At 44.2% G+C, this 15,826-nt stretch overlaps 1 protein-coding gene across 1 annotated transcript; it reads left to right on the forward strand.

Annotated features, from left to right (window-relative positions):
* Window positions 1-594: 594 nt before the first annotated feature.
* On the forward strand, window positions 595-15,346 carry LOC137317684 (probable G-protein coupled receptor 139). Its single transcript, XM_067980853.1, has 3 exons — window positions 595-664; window positions 2,718-3,601; window positions 15,215-15,346. The coding sequence occupies exons 1-3, from the start codon at window positions 595-597 to the stop codon at window positions 15,344-15,346; spliced, it is 1,086 nt and encodes a 361-aa protein (XP_067836954.1).
* Window positions 15,347-15,826: the final 480 nt, after the last annotated feature.

The raw sequence follows: 15,826 nt of genomic DNA on the forward strand, positions 1-15,826 counted from the left end.
AAAATAGCGGAGAGAGGAATGTCAATGGGACACGTTCAGTGTCCGTCCCCTAATATCACCCACAGTCATTTCTAGGCTGCAATCCACAACCTGCCCTTTAACTGTCCTCGTGTCAGAGACTCACAATTCATATTTTAACTGGGAAACTGCAGGAACAGAGTGAAACGAGTTTGTTTGTGTCCCTGGATTCAGTCCACACTGCAGAGAAATCTGTCTAAATTATAAATGAATCTCCAGGAGTGTACATGGTCAATACAATTATATAAAGACTGTAAATGGACCCGCGCATTGTTGTTGGATCAGTCCTGTATGAGAACAGATTTAAACGTTATTCCTGAGAGAGGTCTGATTAAGTAATAACCTGGACTTTGAGATGTTTTTGTTTTATTCACCACATTATTTACATCGGAGTCAAAGCTGCTGACGTAATATGTTTGTTAAACTGACTGTAACTAACAGCAATGGTCAGGGGTAAAACCGTGTCAGTGGAGACGTATCCCCTGTATAAATCAGGGCTTGTTGGAATGGATCTGCTCAGAGTGCCTGCCAGAGTTGTGGTTTCCAGGCCAACAGAAGTCAGTGCTTCTCACAGAAATGGGATATAATTTAATCCATCAGATAATGCTAATTTATTATCCAGTTCTTGCAGCCGTTGGAATTCCGGGTAAGCCGTTATCCCAGCTGTTAATGGTGTAAATCGGTGTTAACTCTGCTGCTGCAGTTGGCAAATTATTTTTTCTTCCTGCATATTTTACACAGTGGCCTGTTCTGTTCTATCGGTTTTGGAATGTATTAAGTCTCTGCTCTTTCGGTGATGTAGGAGTTACATTATATCGTAATGATATTTTGTATCCAACCGTGGCATTGTTACTGGATTATTCTCTACATTGAATATACTGTTGAATAATGGTGTGTCCTTAGCTTCTAAACACTCGGTCTTGCAGGAGACACATTGTGTCTGTAATGCTCATCATTCAAACCTGGCATTGTTACTGGCTTATTCCCTGTACTGAATGTATGGGAATCAGGTGTCTGGACCAAGAGCTGGTATCAGACCATCAGGAGCTGTTAACAGTTTCATGTTGTGGAACTAACATGTCCTGGAATATATTTTCATCAATGTGTTTTCAGTGATTGATAATGAGACAGCTCACGGTCTCAGTGTTACAAGAAGGCAGCGCAATGTCCCCCTCCCCAATAACATGCTTCAGTTTAACTGAGATTTCAATGTATTTATTGGTGATGACTGTTATGAAATATTATTTCATTATGTGTGTATCTGACGCCGCTTCAGATGTCTGGTTACTGAACTGAGTTTGCTGCTGAATCTTTCACATCTCCTCCTCTGCTTCACTGTGGATGAATTCACTGACTGTCACTGGACTTCACTGTAAAATGAAACGTTTTGAGGTTATATTGTATCAGCGTCCACTTTATCTGTTGGAATCAGAAGCCCTTCAATTGATCTGTAGATTATAAGTATGATGTTGGCGTTTTGTTAATTGAACAATCCCGCCATTTATCCCTTTACTTCATAATTACAGGTGAAGGAATCTCAATTATTTTGGGATCTGTCTGGGAGAGGCATTCGATTCTGTTTATTTCATGATTTGTAGATGAAGTGAACAGTGCAGGTGATCAGGTGGAGACTTGGATGATCTGTGGAAATATTAAACTATTCCACAGAGGCTTCACTATTTAACAAACTGACACTGAGAGAATGATCGGTGGGAAACGGGGCTGGTGAACAGAATGCAGGCACAGGGTGATAGGATTTAATCGGATATGAAAATGGACTTGGGAAAGAGAGTGGAGTGAGTGATGGAGAGGGCGACTGAGAGGGAAAGCGAGAGGCTGTGATGTGAATAATTCATCAGAATCAACTGCTGAATCTTCCAGTACAATTAAACATTGAAAATGTGATTTGAAGGTGTTATTATGATGTGGTCAGATTGGGTGAGTTTTTATTGTGGGACTCGCTCCTCATGTTTCTATCCCTGTCAGGTCCGCAGTCTGTTTTTTTGTGAATGTTCCTTGTTTTCCATCTTAACAATAAACATAATGAAAATGTTCTTGAAGAATAGAATCAGTAATTTCTTGATCATAATGAATTATTCGGATACTGTATTTTTAAAACTCGACTGAATTCAATAAACAACTAGGTTGATTTAATTAATACTTTTCAATTAATTTTAATTGAATGTGCAAAGTAATTTTATTGAACATATTTTATACCCAACACAGGTGTCCTGACACCAATAACCACAGAAATGAAGTGTTGAATGTATTAGTTTAATGTGTTGGTGGGATCTACAGATTAGATTTCCTCTAACACTCTGCTGCAGTCTCTATCTGTGAATCCCAGTCTCTCCTCCCACTGCATTGAATCCTCTGTCTCTTCATCCGTTCCTTCAGTTTGTCCACTTTTCCAAACCATCTGCTCCTGACTCCCCTCCAGCTCCTACATGTCCTTTTCCTTGTCTCCCTCCCAATCTCACTCACTGGCTCGGTCACCAGTTTCCCTTTTCGCAATTCATTATTGATTATTGTGTTTAAAAACAACTCTCTGCCCAAAAGCGCTTCCCAGGTCAATCAATCACTTTCCACCCTTCGATGCAGCAACAAAGCTGGAAATTTCACCTCAGATCCTCTCAAACTGCTGCTTTGACTCCAGGTCTGATCAGTAATTTCTCTGCTTCCTTTTCTCTCTCTTACAGTTAACTTGGTGGCGATTGTGATCCTGTCCCGAGGAAAGTGCGGTCTCTCCAAATGTATCAGTGTCTACCTGGTGGGAATGGCAGTGGCCGATCTCATGGTCATTATAGCGGATCCGATATTGAGCCGGATTAATGTGATGTACTTCCCATGGTCATTCCTACTCATTACTCCCGTGTGTAGTTTTATTTACTTCTTGGGTTTTGCAACTACGGTGGTTTCTGTCTGGCTCACGGTCGCTTTCACCTTTCATCGATTTGTGGCCATTTGTTGTGAGAAGCTGAAAACTAAATATTGCACCGAGAGAACGGCGGCTGTGGTTCTGGGAACAGTGAGTGTGCTGGGCTGTTTAGAGAGTGTCCCCTGGCCCTTTACACTTGAACCTCAATTTATAATTGATAATGTTCCCTGGGGTTGTGGGACTAAACCGAGCTTCCGTACTTCCCCCGCATGGGCCGCATTTGAGATGTTTCACCTCATTTTAAGCCCTTGTGTCCCGTTCTGTCTGATTTTGCTGCTCAATGTTCTGACGGTCAGGCGTATTTTAATGTCCAGTCGAGTCCGCAGGGGACTCCGGGCCCGCAGCAATGGAGAGAATCAGAGTGATCCAGAGATGGAGAACCGAAAGAAATCCATCATTTTACTCTTCAGTTTATCGGGCTCTTTTATATTGTTATGGGTGACAAAGGTTGTATATTATATTTATCTGCGGATTGCAGACATTCGGTATTATTCCTCCGACACCGACCCTAAGTACATCACATCATACACAGCAAAGATGCTGCAGCTTCTCAGTTCCTGCACAAACACGAGTATTTATGTCCTGACCCAGACTAAATTCAGAGAGGAGCTGAAGAACGCGGTGAAATATCCACTCAATCTAATTGTTAAATTAGTGAAATCATAGAAAGAGCTGAAGGGTTTCAAGCACTAGAACTAAATCCCATTTCATACTCCATCCCCTACACTTCCCAGGGTACGGAAAGTACATTTTATATTAACAGCACAGAGCCCAGAAATTATCTTAAATCTGATTCTGATATAATATTTTACAGATAAACTGACACATTTAGGCAGGATTTGCAGGCTAGAGGCAGACGGAGAAAAAGAGGGAGAGAAAGACAGGGATAGAGAGAGCGAGACAAAGGGGAGATAGAGACAGAGGGCGAGAGAGACAGAGAGAGTGGGAGACAGAGATGAGATACAGAGTGAGAGAGAGAGACAGATGGAGAGAGATAGAGACGTAGACATGGAGACAGAGGCAGACAGAGAGAGAGGGAGTCAGACATAGTGAGAGAGAGAGATAGATAGAGACAGGCAGAAAGAGGCAGAGGGAGAGACAGAGGGAGAGACAGCAGGAGACAGCGAGTGACAGAAGGAGAGACAGCGGTAGGCAGAGTGAAAGAGAGAGACAGACAGATAAAGAGACAGAGGCAGAGACAGATAGACAGACATACAGAGCGAGAGAGACAAAAGGAGAGAGAGAGGAAGAGAGACAGAGAAGAGAAGGAGAGAGACAGAGAGAGAGAAAGAGGAAGAGAGAGAGAAAAAGAGGGAGAGAGAACGAGGAAGAGTGAGAGAGAAAAAGAGAAAGAGAGAAAGAGACAGAGTGCGAGAGAAACAGAGATAGAGATCGAGAGAGTGACAAAAGCAAGAGAGGAAGAGAGAGTGACAGGAAGAGAGAGTTGGACAGGCAGACAGACAGACAGAGAGGCGGACAGACAGACACAGAGAGAGAAACAGAGGGAGGAAGCGAGAGGCAGAGGGAGAGAGACGGACAAAGGGAGAGAGAGAGACACAGACAGAGAGAGAGAGAGAAAGTCGGAAAGAGAGACAGACAGACAGGCGGAGAGAAACAGGCAGGGACAGACAGACAGAGCGAAACAGACAGAGAGAGAGACAGACAGATAGAGAGAAACATGCAGAGAGAGACAGACAGAGCTAGACAGACGAAAAGAAAGACAGACAGACAGACAGAGAGAGGCAGACAGAGAGAGTTAGAGAGAGAGACCGACGGAGAAAGAACTCAAGGAACAAAGAAACGTAACGATTAAAAAAGCGCAGGAAGTTAAGGCAGTTTCACATAAAAGGGAGAGAGTGTGTGTGAGAGAGAGAAAAACAAAGAGGGGCAGAGTCAAAGTTACTCGGAGACAGAGAGAAGTAAAGAGTGGGTTATTAAGACAGGAGAGAAAAATGAAGGAGGAAAGAAAGTAGATATATAAGAGAGAGAAAGTAGGCAGGGATGCAATGAGAGAGACAGCGACAAAGGATTATAAATTGATAGAAGTATAAGTGAAATGAAAGGCGGAGAAACATATAAAGTGATTGGAGGGTAGAGACAGGAGTGAGAATAGAACACAGAAAGCATTAAATAACCAAACAAACTGTGTAATCAGCCTGGAGTGTGTGAGAGCGCTGACCAGCAGAACAGCAGCAGATGAAGCAGGTCAGACAATTCATGTTTGTTCTGGGGTAACACTCTTGTGGATTTAATTTTGACATTTTTAAAGGTGATGCCTGGACGCTGCACAATAAAGTCACTCAGCCCTGTATACCTGACCTGACCATTAATTACTGCAGGAGTTTCCCAGCTGCTCTGTGTAGTTTAAATTCATCTGGTAAACGAAAGCTTGAGACTAAACTAGCTTCAGCATGTCTGAAGGAAAAAGGTTTTTTTTATTCGTTCATGGGATGTGGGCATCGCTATTCCTATTTGCCCTTGAGAAGTGGTGGTGAGCCGCCTTCTTGAACCGCTGAGTGGCTTGCTACGCCATTTCAGAGGGCGATTAAGAATCACCCACATTCCTGTGGGTCTGGGGTCATATATAGGCCAGGCCGGGTAAGGATTGCAGGTTTCCTACCCCAAAAGGACATTAGTGAACCAGATGGGTTTTAAGACAATCCGGTAGTTTTATGGCCACCATTACTGATACTAGCTTCTTTTTATATTCCAGATTTTATTTAATTAATTGAATTTAAATTCCCCAGCTGCCGTGGTGGGATTTGAACACATGATTCTACAATATTAGTCGAGGCCTACATAAGCACCATGCTACCGTACCCGTCATTGCTTATGGCACATTGTAAAAGATCACACAGCAGAGGAGAGATCACCAAAGCAACAAGAACGATTCCAGGAGGTCTGGAGGTGGTTTGAACACCTGCCAAACTTAACTTGGCTACGTTGTGGACACTGAGAGAAAACAAGTGAAGTGTCAATCTATCATGGGTTGTATTTGCAGGAACCTATTGTTGACAAGTCACCGTCCCAGAGGTGTGATTCTGTGTAGAAACGGTCTCTAAAAGCTGGGCAGCTGTTGACTGGAGAGAGACACAGATCCACGACGACTGCTGCAACCTTTCCAAACGGTTATGCATTTGGGGAATTCAGAATGTGTTGTTTTTTTGTTGTTAAAGCAATTCTAAATCAGGCATAAACCCAAGATGTTGTTTAAATTGTAATGTCAATTTTTCGAATGAATTAATAATAATAAATGATTGTTTTCTTTATGACGCCATGGTTTGTGTCTGAAGTCTGTTTAGGAAAAAGAGCTCATTAAGTTAAATGTAAAATTAGACCTCATGGAGATAAAAAGGCATTGCCCCAAATTAAAGTGTAAAATCACTTTGCGCCTTTTCGCTCCTCCATCTGGACCATGTGTAACTTTCCCAGTGAGCTGCTGGATTCTGTAATAAATCACTATGTACTCTTACCTCTTCTGCTCTATTACTAAACTGGACATGGTCCTGCAGCACTCTCCTGATCTGTTACTGTTAGAAACACTGTTATTATTTCAAATTAAAGAAAAATATGAATAATGGAGAAATAAAGAAAATCCCAGATCAGAAGAACATTCAGATTGAGTCCAATTTTTCTCTGAATTATTTAATAGAAGCCAGAATTCCATTCTCTACACAAAATGGCTAATTGGACCTTTCCTCCGAATGTCTGGTCTCTCCTTCTGCTTCAGCACTGCTTCCAAATAACCAAATGTTAATCCATTTTTTGCAGAAGTTCACATTTTGGTGTTTAATTCCCTCACTTCACCGCTACCTTTGTGTTAAAAACCAGCTAGTGCCAGTCTCACTCAGTTTGTATCTTTAACTATAGTGTAACAATTATTTAACAGGAACACGAAATGAACCTTCTCCATCTCTCACCATAACAGGCTCCACCTTGCCCCTCACCCTTACTGTGCCCATTTTGCTTCCGGTTCAATGCGGCTATTTTGATTAAACTTCATGGCCTCTATTTTGTTTAAGATGCCCGCCTTGCCCCTCACTAATATGGCCGCCCTACCCGTCATGAAGATGGCTGCCTCACTGGGGGCAATTTCGTTTCAGGTGCAGGGCAGCCATTTTGTTTAACATGGTCACCTTGACTCCAATAAGATTGCCACCTTGACCCCAGGTATGATAGCCAGCTTGCCCCTCAGTAAGATGGCTGCCGTCGAGGCGGCTATTTTATTTTCCTGTCCCAGACTTTGAAGTTGTTTTTCATAGTATAATAGTAGGTACGATACAGGAGGAGGCCATTCAGCCCACCGTGCCTGAGCTGGCTCTTTGAAAGGGCGATCCCATTTCCCTCTCAGCTCTTTCCCCACAACCCTTATCTGGGCCATGTAGTAGTGGTAATGTGTAAATATATAAATATATATGTACAAGTTGTTATTGTAGTAGTTGCTCTTATATATAAATACCAGTTGTTATGTCTATAAAGATTGCCTCTCAATCTTTACATTTATCTATTTTATAAACTGGTCTTTGTTTCTGTGTGAATGAATGTTGCTGAGAGATTGTCCCTGTAACTGAGTGAGGGATCTTGCTGTCGATTTGTTTTAAGTTCTTTGCTTTAGTTCTTTTAAATGACATGAATTTATTTGAACTCTTTGGCTAATTGGAAAAAGTCACAAACTGTACGTTGACCACAAACTACAGGCTTTTTATCCACTGCTAATTAAAACAAGAGTAAAGAGCAAAGGGAAAGTTCGTTCATCTTTTTGTTCCCTGTTCCAGGAACAGAAGAGAAAACGAACTCGGGGCAGTTTGGACCCTGCAGCAAATATTGACCAGGACAGAGAGTCAGACCGGCACCTTTTAGGGGGAATGAGTGAGTGGCAAAGCAGGAGAGAAAACCCTGAAAACTTGTATTAGAGAAAGAGTGAAACAACATGCGCTCTTCAGTCTGTCCCGAGTCTCTCTCTCTCCCAACTTTCCTCTCTTCTCTTCAGATTCTCTGCTTTGTAACTGGGGATTTTATCAATGGTGTTTGCTGAGAGATTGCCTGTGGAACGGAATGAATGTGAGTGTGAGGGAGCTCTGGGCTCTTGCTCTGCTTTTTTCATCTCTTGCTTTGTTTTTAATCAATTCCTTATTTCTCTCTCGCAAGTGGATTATTTTTGTGGAAATGCCGCAATATGAAGATGTGGAAAGAGAAATTTTGGGCGGAGGAGGAGGAATCCTTGGAAAATAAGCTTTCTCTCCAGAGGGGACTGACCGAGGCCTTCACCACAGGCTGCACACAATGGGACTCACGTGACCTGTGTATTGGTTACTGCTGGATCACCGGGAGCACTGTGGGATCACTGGGTTACTGTGCGATCTCTGTGGGGCATTGAGGGATTACTTGGTCATGGTGATCACTGGGTCACTGTGGGATCACTGTGTCATTGTGGAATCACTGTGTAACACTGTGGGATCACTGTGTGACTGTGGGATCACTGTGGCACAGTGGGATCACTGGGTCACTGTGGGTTACTGTGGGATCACTGGGACACTGTGGGATCACTGGGACACAGTGGGGCACTGTGCGTCCACTGGGAATCTATGGGATCACTGGGACAATGTGAGATCACTGGGACATTGTGGGATCACTGGGTCACTGTGGGATCTCTGTGCAGCATTGAGGAATCACTTGGTCACGGTAATCACTGGGTCACTGTGGCCTCTTCCTGTTCCTGTATAAAAGTCATGATGGGCTGAACGGCCTACTCATGTGACAGTATTTACAGGGGTCTGTGGGAGTGAGCCTATATGTAAAGGGATACCAAGGACTGTATATATTCAGACAGTTCCCAGATTGTGTCATTATTTACAGGCGTCTGTGAGAGTGAGTCGACATATAAAAGGGAAATCAGGACTGCAGATATTCAGGAAGTTCCCAGACTGTAACAGTATTTACAGGGGACTGTGAGAGTGAGTCAATGTATAAAAGGTTACCAAGGACTGTAGATCTCCAGACAGTTTCCAGATTGTGTCATAATATAGAGGGATCTCTAAGAGTGATTTAGTATGTAAAAGGGTACCAAGGACTTTATATATTCAGGAAATCCCCAGATTGTGTCAGTATTTACAGGGGTCTGTGAGAGTGAGTGAATATATAAAGGGGTACCAAGTACTGTATATTTGCAGGAAGTCCCCAGACTGTGTCAGTATTTACATGGGTCTGTAAGAGTGAGTCAATATAAGAAGTGATACCAAGGAGTGTAGATATTCAGACAGTTCCCAGATTCAGCATTTACATTTACAGAGGTCTGTGAGAGTGAGTCGATAATTACAGGGATACCAAGAACTTTAGATATTCAGGAAGTCCGGAGACTGTATCAGTATTTACAGGATTCTGTGACAGTGAGTCAATAAATAAAGGGGTACCAAGGACTGTAGATATTTCTGACAGTCCCTAGTTTGTATCATGATTTAAAGGGGTCTGTGGGAGTGAGTCACTATATGAAGGGGTACCAAGGATTTTAGAAATTCAGGGAGTCCGCAGATTGTTTCATTATTTACAGTTGTCTTTGAGAGTGAGTCGATATTTACAGGGAGACCAAGGACTGCAGGTATTCAGGAAGTCCTAATAATGAGACAGCACTTACAGGGGTCTGTGAGAGTGAGACAATATATAAAGTGGTACCAAGGACTGTAGATATTCAGATAGTTCACAGATTGTGTCAATATGAAGAGGGATCTCTGAGAGTGAGTCAATATGTTGAAGGGTACCAAGGAAATAGATATTCCGGAAATCCCGGGTTTGTGTCAGTACTTACAGGGGTCTGTGAGAGTGATCAATAAATAAAAGGATACCAAGGACTGTAGATGTTCAGGAATTCCCCAGATGGGTGTCATCATTTACAGCCGTCTGTGAGAGTGATCAATATAGAAAAGGCTATCAAGGCCAGTAGATAATCAGGAAGTCCCCGGATTGTGTCATTATTTACAGGGGTCTGTGAGAGTGAGTCAATATATGAAGGGTGCCAAGGACTGTAGATATTCAGACAGTTCCTAGATTGTGTCAACATTTACAGGGGTCTGTGAGAGCGGGTCGATTATTACAGGGGTACCAAGGACTGCAGACTTTCAGGAAGTCCCCAGCCGCTGTATTGTTATTTACAGGTGTCTGTGAGAGTGTGTCGATATTTGTAGTGGCACCAAGGACTGCAGAAATTCAGGGAGTCCCCAGACTGTGTCAGTATTTACAAGGTTGTGTGAGAGTGAGTCAATATATAAAGGGGTACCAAGGACTATAGATATTCAGACAGCTCACAGGTTGCGTCAGTATGTAGAGGGATGTCTGAGAGTGAGACAATATGTAAAAGGGTGCCAAGTACCGTAGACATTCAGGGAGTCCCCAGACTGTGTCAGTATGCAGAGGGATCTCTGAGAGTGAGACAATATGTAAAAGGATGCCAAGGACTGTAGATATTCAGACAGTTCTCAGATTGTGTCAGTCTTTACAAGGTTCTGTGAGCGTGAGTCAATATATAAAGTGGTACCAAGGACTGTAGATATTCAGGAAGTCCCCAGACTGTGACAATATTTACAGGGTTCTGCGAGATTGAATCAATACAGAACCATAGGACCATAGAAAAGCTACAGCACAGAATGTGGCCATTCGGCCCATCGTGTCCGCGCCGGCTCGAAGAACAACCAGGCGCCCATTCTAATCCCATCTTCCAGCACCCGGTCCGTAGCCCTGCAGCTTACAGCACTTTAGGTGCAGGTCCAGGTACTTTTTTAAAGAGTTGAGGGTCCCTGCCTCTACCACCAATTCGGGCAGCAAATTCCAAACATCCACCACCCTCTGGGTAAAAAAGTTTTTCCTAATTTCCCCTCTAATCCTTAAATCTATGTCCTCGAGTTCTTGAACTCTCCGCGAGGGGAAACAGATACTTCCTGTCTTCTCTATCTCGGCACCTCATAATTTTGTACAGCTCAATCAAGTCTCCCCTCAGCCTCCTCTACTCCAAGGAAAGCAACGCCAGCCTATCCAATCTCTTCTCGTAGCTGCAAGTTTCAAGACTTGGCAACATTCTTGTAAATCTTCTTTGCACTCTGTTCAGAGCAATTACGTCCTTCCTGTAATATATAAAGAGATACCAAGGACTGTATCTATTCAGACAGTTGCCAGATTGCGTCAGTATTTACAGGGGTCTGTGAGAGTGAGTCAACATATAAAATTATGCCAAGGACTGCAGATATTCAAGGGTTTCCCAGATTGTGTCAGTATTTACAGGGGTCTGTGGGAGTGAGTCAATATATAAAAGGGTACCAAGGACTGTAGATATTCAGACAGCAACGAGATTGTGTCAGTATTTACAGCGGTCTTTGAGAGTGAGTCAGTAAATAAAAGGATACCAAGGACTGTAGATATTCAGGAAGTCCCCAGACTGTGACAGTATTTACAGGGGTCTGCGAGATTGAGTCAATATATAAAGGGGTACCAAGGACTTTAGCTATTAAGACAGTTGCCAGATTGTGGCAGCATTTACGGAGCACTGTGAGAGCGAGTCAATGTATAAAAGGGTACCAAGGACTGTAGATATTCAGACAGTTCCCAGATTGTGCCATTATTTACAGGGGTCTTGGAGAGACAGTCGATAATGATAGGGGTACCAAGGACTGTATGCATTCAGAGAGTGCCCATACTGTATCAGTATTTACAAGGTTCTTTTAGAGTGAGTCAATAAATAAAGGGGTACCAAGAACTGTTGATATTCAGGATGTCCCCAAACTGTGATAGTATTTAGAGGGGTCTGCGAGATTGAGTCAATATATAAAGAGGTATCAAGGACTGTAGATATTCAGACAATTGCCGTACTGTGTCATTATTTAGATGAGTCTGTAAGAGTGAGTCGATATTTACTGGGGTAGAAAGGACTGAAGATATTCAGGAAGTCCCCAGAATGTGACAGTATTTATGGGTGACTGTGATATTGAGACAATATATGAATGGGTACCAAGGACTGTAGAGATTCAGACAGTTTGCAGATTGTGTCCTCATTTACATGGGTCTATGAGAGTGAGTCAATATATAAAGAGGTACCAAGGAGTGTACATATTCAGATAGTCCGCAGATTGTGTCAGTATTTACTGTGGTCTGTGAGAATGAGTCGATAATTATAGGGGTACCAAGGACTGTAGCCATTCAGGGAGTCGCCAGATTGTATCAGTATTTACAGGCTTCTTTGAGAGTGAATCAACAATTAAAGGGGTAACAAGGACTGTAGGTATTATGACAGTTCCTGCATTTTATCAGTGTCTTCATGGGTCTGTGGGAGTGAGTCAATAGTTACGGGGATACCAAGGACTGTGGACACTCAGGGAGTCCCAAAATATGTCAGTATTTACAGGGGCCTGTGAGAGTGAGTCAATATATAAAGTGCTACCAGAGATTGTATACATTCACGCTGGACTCAGTCTATGTCAATATTTACAGGGGTCTGTGGGACTGATTCAATATTTACAGTGTTACCAGGCAGTGTACACATTTAGACAGTCCACAGATTGTGTCAGGAAATCCGGAAGTGGATAAATATTTTAAAGTATCCAGAGCCTTTCTCATACTCTGTATGAATAATTGCAGTGAAATCCATGGACTGTGCGAATATTACAGTAGAATCCAAAGACTATTCTATTATTTACAGGTAGATCCAGAGACTGCCCCATTATTTACAAGAGGATCCATAAACTTGCCAATATTGACGGGGTATCCAGAGATTGTACCAATATTCGCAGAATGGTCTCCAAACTGACCAGTAGAATGGTTCAGTTCCCATCTCTGAGTTTAAACCCAACCCTTGAGAAGTGGTTAGAAACTCTCTGAAATTAAAGGATTTCACTCAGAAATAATCTGCAATCTGTAAATGAAGCTGCTCTCGCTTCACATCAGTGCTGTCAGACTGTGGGTCTCATGGATTCTCTTCTTTCAAATATTTATTAAAATAATGTACTGGGCTTTGGGTTTTCCATCTGTGTAATATTTGGTTAAATATATGTTGTGATATAAACATTGTTGGATTTAAAGTTGATAACTGAATCTGTTTGTTCAGTGACTGTAATTAATGTCAGTCTCCATGGGCCCTACTTGTGTCACTGGAGTGTTTCTCTCTGCTATTAATAAGCAACTACTTTCAACATCTTATCCCATAGTGTCAGTGGGAGCATCACCTCCAAGGTGGCCTACGGAGCATGTCACGCTCGATTTATGTGCGCGGGTTCCGGACACCATGTGGGCACATTGGGAGGCCGCGTCGCGCCGATAGAACTGGTGTTACACGACCCAATTTACTGCCCAGTGATCTGACACATCGGGGGAGGCCTCACAGTGCTGGACACGGAGGGAAATACAGTGTAGTGTTTACAAACACAGAAAACTGACACATAAGTACATAGGAAGATTGGAACAGGAATAGGCCCTTGAGACCCTCGAGCCTGTTCCGCCTTTAATGGTTGATCTGTGACCAAACTCCATATACCCGCCTTAGCCCCATATCCCATAAAACCTTTGGTTAACAACTATCTTTCACTATCAGATTTAAAATTAACAATTGAGCTTGCATCAACTGCCGTTTGTTGAAGAGAGTTCGGGTTTACTGGCTGGGTTGTGTTCAGCTCTGTGGGACTGGAAGTGTGCTGGGTTTGTTTCTGGCAGGCAGCATTCAGAATTCATGAGGAAAGGCATCACCACCCTCATCTGAAAGCAGCAGGGGGTGAGGGGAGAAATCAGAAATTGGCGCTAAATGTCCTTGCTAAATGCCGACTGCAAGCTTCTGTCCACGGCCATCGCCAACAGGCTCGAATCTGCTCTGGAGCGGGTGACCCTCCCCGATCAGACCTGTACTGTACCCGGCAGGAAGATCTCTGATGGCCTTGTGCTACCCAGGGATACAATCACCAACGTGCAGGATAGGGTGGTAAACACCTCTCTCATCTGCCTGGACCAGGAGAAGGCTTCGACAGAATATCCCACACGTACGTGATGGACGTGCTTTCCAAAATGGGGTTTGGGGAGGGATTCCGCGATTGGATCCGACTGCTCTACGCGCACATCCATAGCGCAGTCCTAATCAATGGGCGGGAGTCGAAGAGTTTACCAATCAGATCTGAAGTCAGGCCGGGCTGTCCTCTCTCTGCGGTCTTGTTCATGTGTTTATCGAGCCATTTGCCACCTCCATCAAGAAGGACACAGGTATCAGGGGAATGACGATCCCAGGCAGTGTAGGCTCTCAGGTTAAGGCCTCCCTGTACAAGGATGACGTCACCGTCTTTTGCTCCGATCAGTCGGTCCACAGACTGATGGGCATCTGCGACCAGTTCGAGCTTGCCTCAGAGGGCCAGAGTCAACTGTAGTAAGGGTGAGGCCATGTTCCATGGCAGGTGGGGGACCCAATCCTTTGTCCCCTTCACCGTCATGTCTGGCTACGTGATGGTGCTGGGGATCGGGTTCGGGGGGCCCCAGGCTTCAAACCAAAAATGTATCTGGCAAGAACCTGGTGATAAAGTGTGAGGTACTCACAGTTTTACTTCATGTGGCTCAGGTCTGGCCCATTCCCCCCAGTTCCTTTGCCACAGTCACCAGAGCTATCTTCCACTTTGTCTGGAGGCGCAAGTTGGAACGTGTCCACAGGGACATCATGTAGAAACCCCCAGACAAAGGGGGGAAGAGCGTCCCCAATGCTGCGACGTTTGTGTGTGTCTGCCTCAGGATGTGTGTAGAGCCCCAGTACACAAACACCAAGTGTCACTACGTGCTGAGTTTCTACCTGTCCAATACATTGAGAAAACTGGGTTTGGCCATGCTGGCCGAGCAAACGCGGGACGTTCCGTCCAGCTGGACCGCAACATCCCCCCCCCCCCCACCACCCCAACGTGTCCCAGGTGGACAAATTCCTGAGGAGGAAACAATTGGACCACAAGGCCGTCAGACGGTGGTCGAAAGAGGAACGTTCTGGCATCCTGCAGGAAAAGGAGAGGGTGGATCCGATCGGGCAGTACCCCGACCAGAAGGTCGATGCCATTTGGCACAATGTCTCATCACCAGAACTGACCAACAGGCACCAGGGTGTGGCCTGGATGGTGGTGAGAAAGGCCCTCCCAGTGCGGTCATTCCACCACTGCGAGCTGCCCTCAACACTGCAGCACGGACTAGACCATCGTCCATCTCCAGGTAGACTGCCCCTTCACGCAGAAGTTGTGGAGGGATATGCTTTGGTTTCTGTTCCAGTTCATCCCCAACACTTCGGTAACACAGGACGCTTTGCTCTACGGGCTCTTCCCCGGGGTGCACACTGAGACAGATATCACCTGCGGCTGGAGGACCATTAACTCGGTGAAGGAGGCTCTTTGGTCCACCTGAAACCTGGCACATTCCAAGGTCCAGGAGTATGTGCTGCGGGACGCACTGAAGTGAGGTGCGGCCTACGCGTAGGGTCTATGGGGAAAGGCCACCGTGTAAAGCCACCCCACCTTTTATTGTACAGAATGTATTAGAAAATATGTACTGTGTTTTGTATTCAAATAATTGGATCATAGTGTGTGCGATCTGTTTTGTATTGTTTTGAATTGAAATTGCGACTTTTACCCTGAACTGTAGGTATCCTTACATTTTATGAAATAAAGTATATTTTGAAATTTTAAGAAGTTGCTCCTCAAAGGCGCCCCCTGCTGGAGAGCAGAGACAAATGCTCGAGTGAAACAGCCGTGTTCGGGCAGACACCTGAAGCTTTAAGGTTTGAGGAAGGAAAAGAGGTGTCCTGGGCCTCAGCGCCAACATGTTAAGCTGTCGGCTGCCTGTAAAGTTCAGAGGGCCACCTTGAGATAATTGCTGCTGACTGTA

The sequence above is a fragment of the Heptranchias perlo genome, unplaced genomic scaffold (assembly GCF_035084215.1).
Source record: "Heptranchias perlo isolate sHepPer1 unplaced genomic scaffold, sHepPer1.hap1 HAP1_SCAFFOLD_63, whole genome shotgun sequence".
Classification (NCBI taxonomy): Eukaryota; Metazoa; Chordata; class Chondrichthyes; order Hexanchiformes; family Hexanchidae; genus Heptranchias; species Heptranchias perlo.

What these genes read in the sequence shown, in the direction of transcription:
- LOC137317684 (XM_067980853.1), top strand. Translation starts at nt 595, where the DNA reads ATGGGATATAATTTAATCCATCAGATAATGCTAATTTATTATCCAGTT. An exon ending in TGCAGCCGTTGGAATTCCGG is followed by an intron (nt 665 to 2,717) that starts GTAAGCCGTTAT and finishes TCTCTCTTACAG; the next exon opens with TTAACTTGGTGGCGATTGTG. An exon ending in AATATCCACTCAATCTAATT is followed by an intron (nt 3,602 to 15,214) that starts GTTAAATTAGTG and finishes TTTCTGTTCCAG; the next exon opens with TTCATCCCCAACACTTCGGT.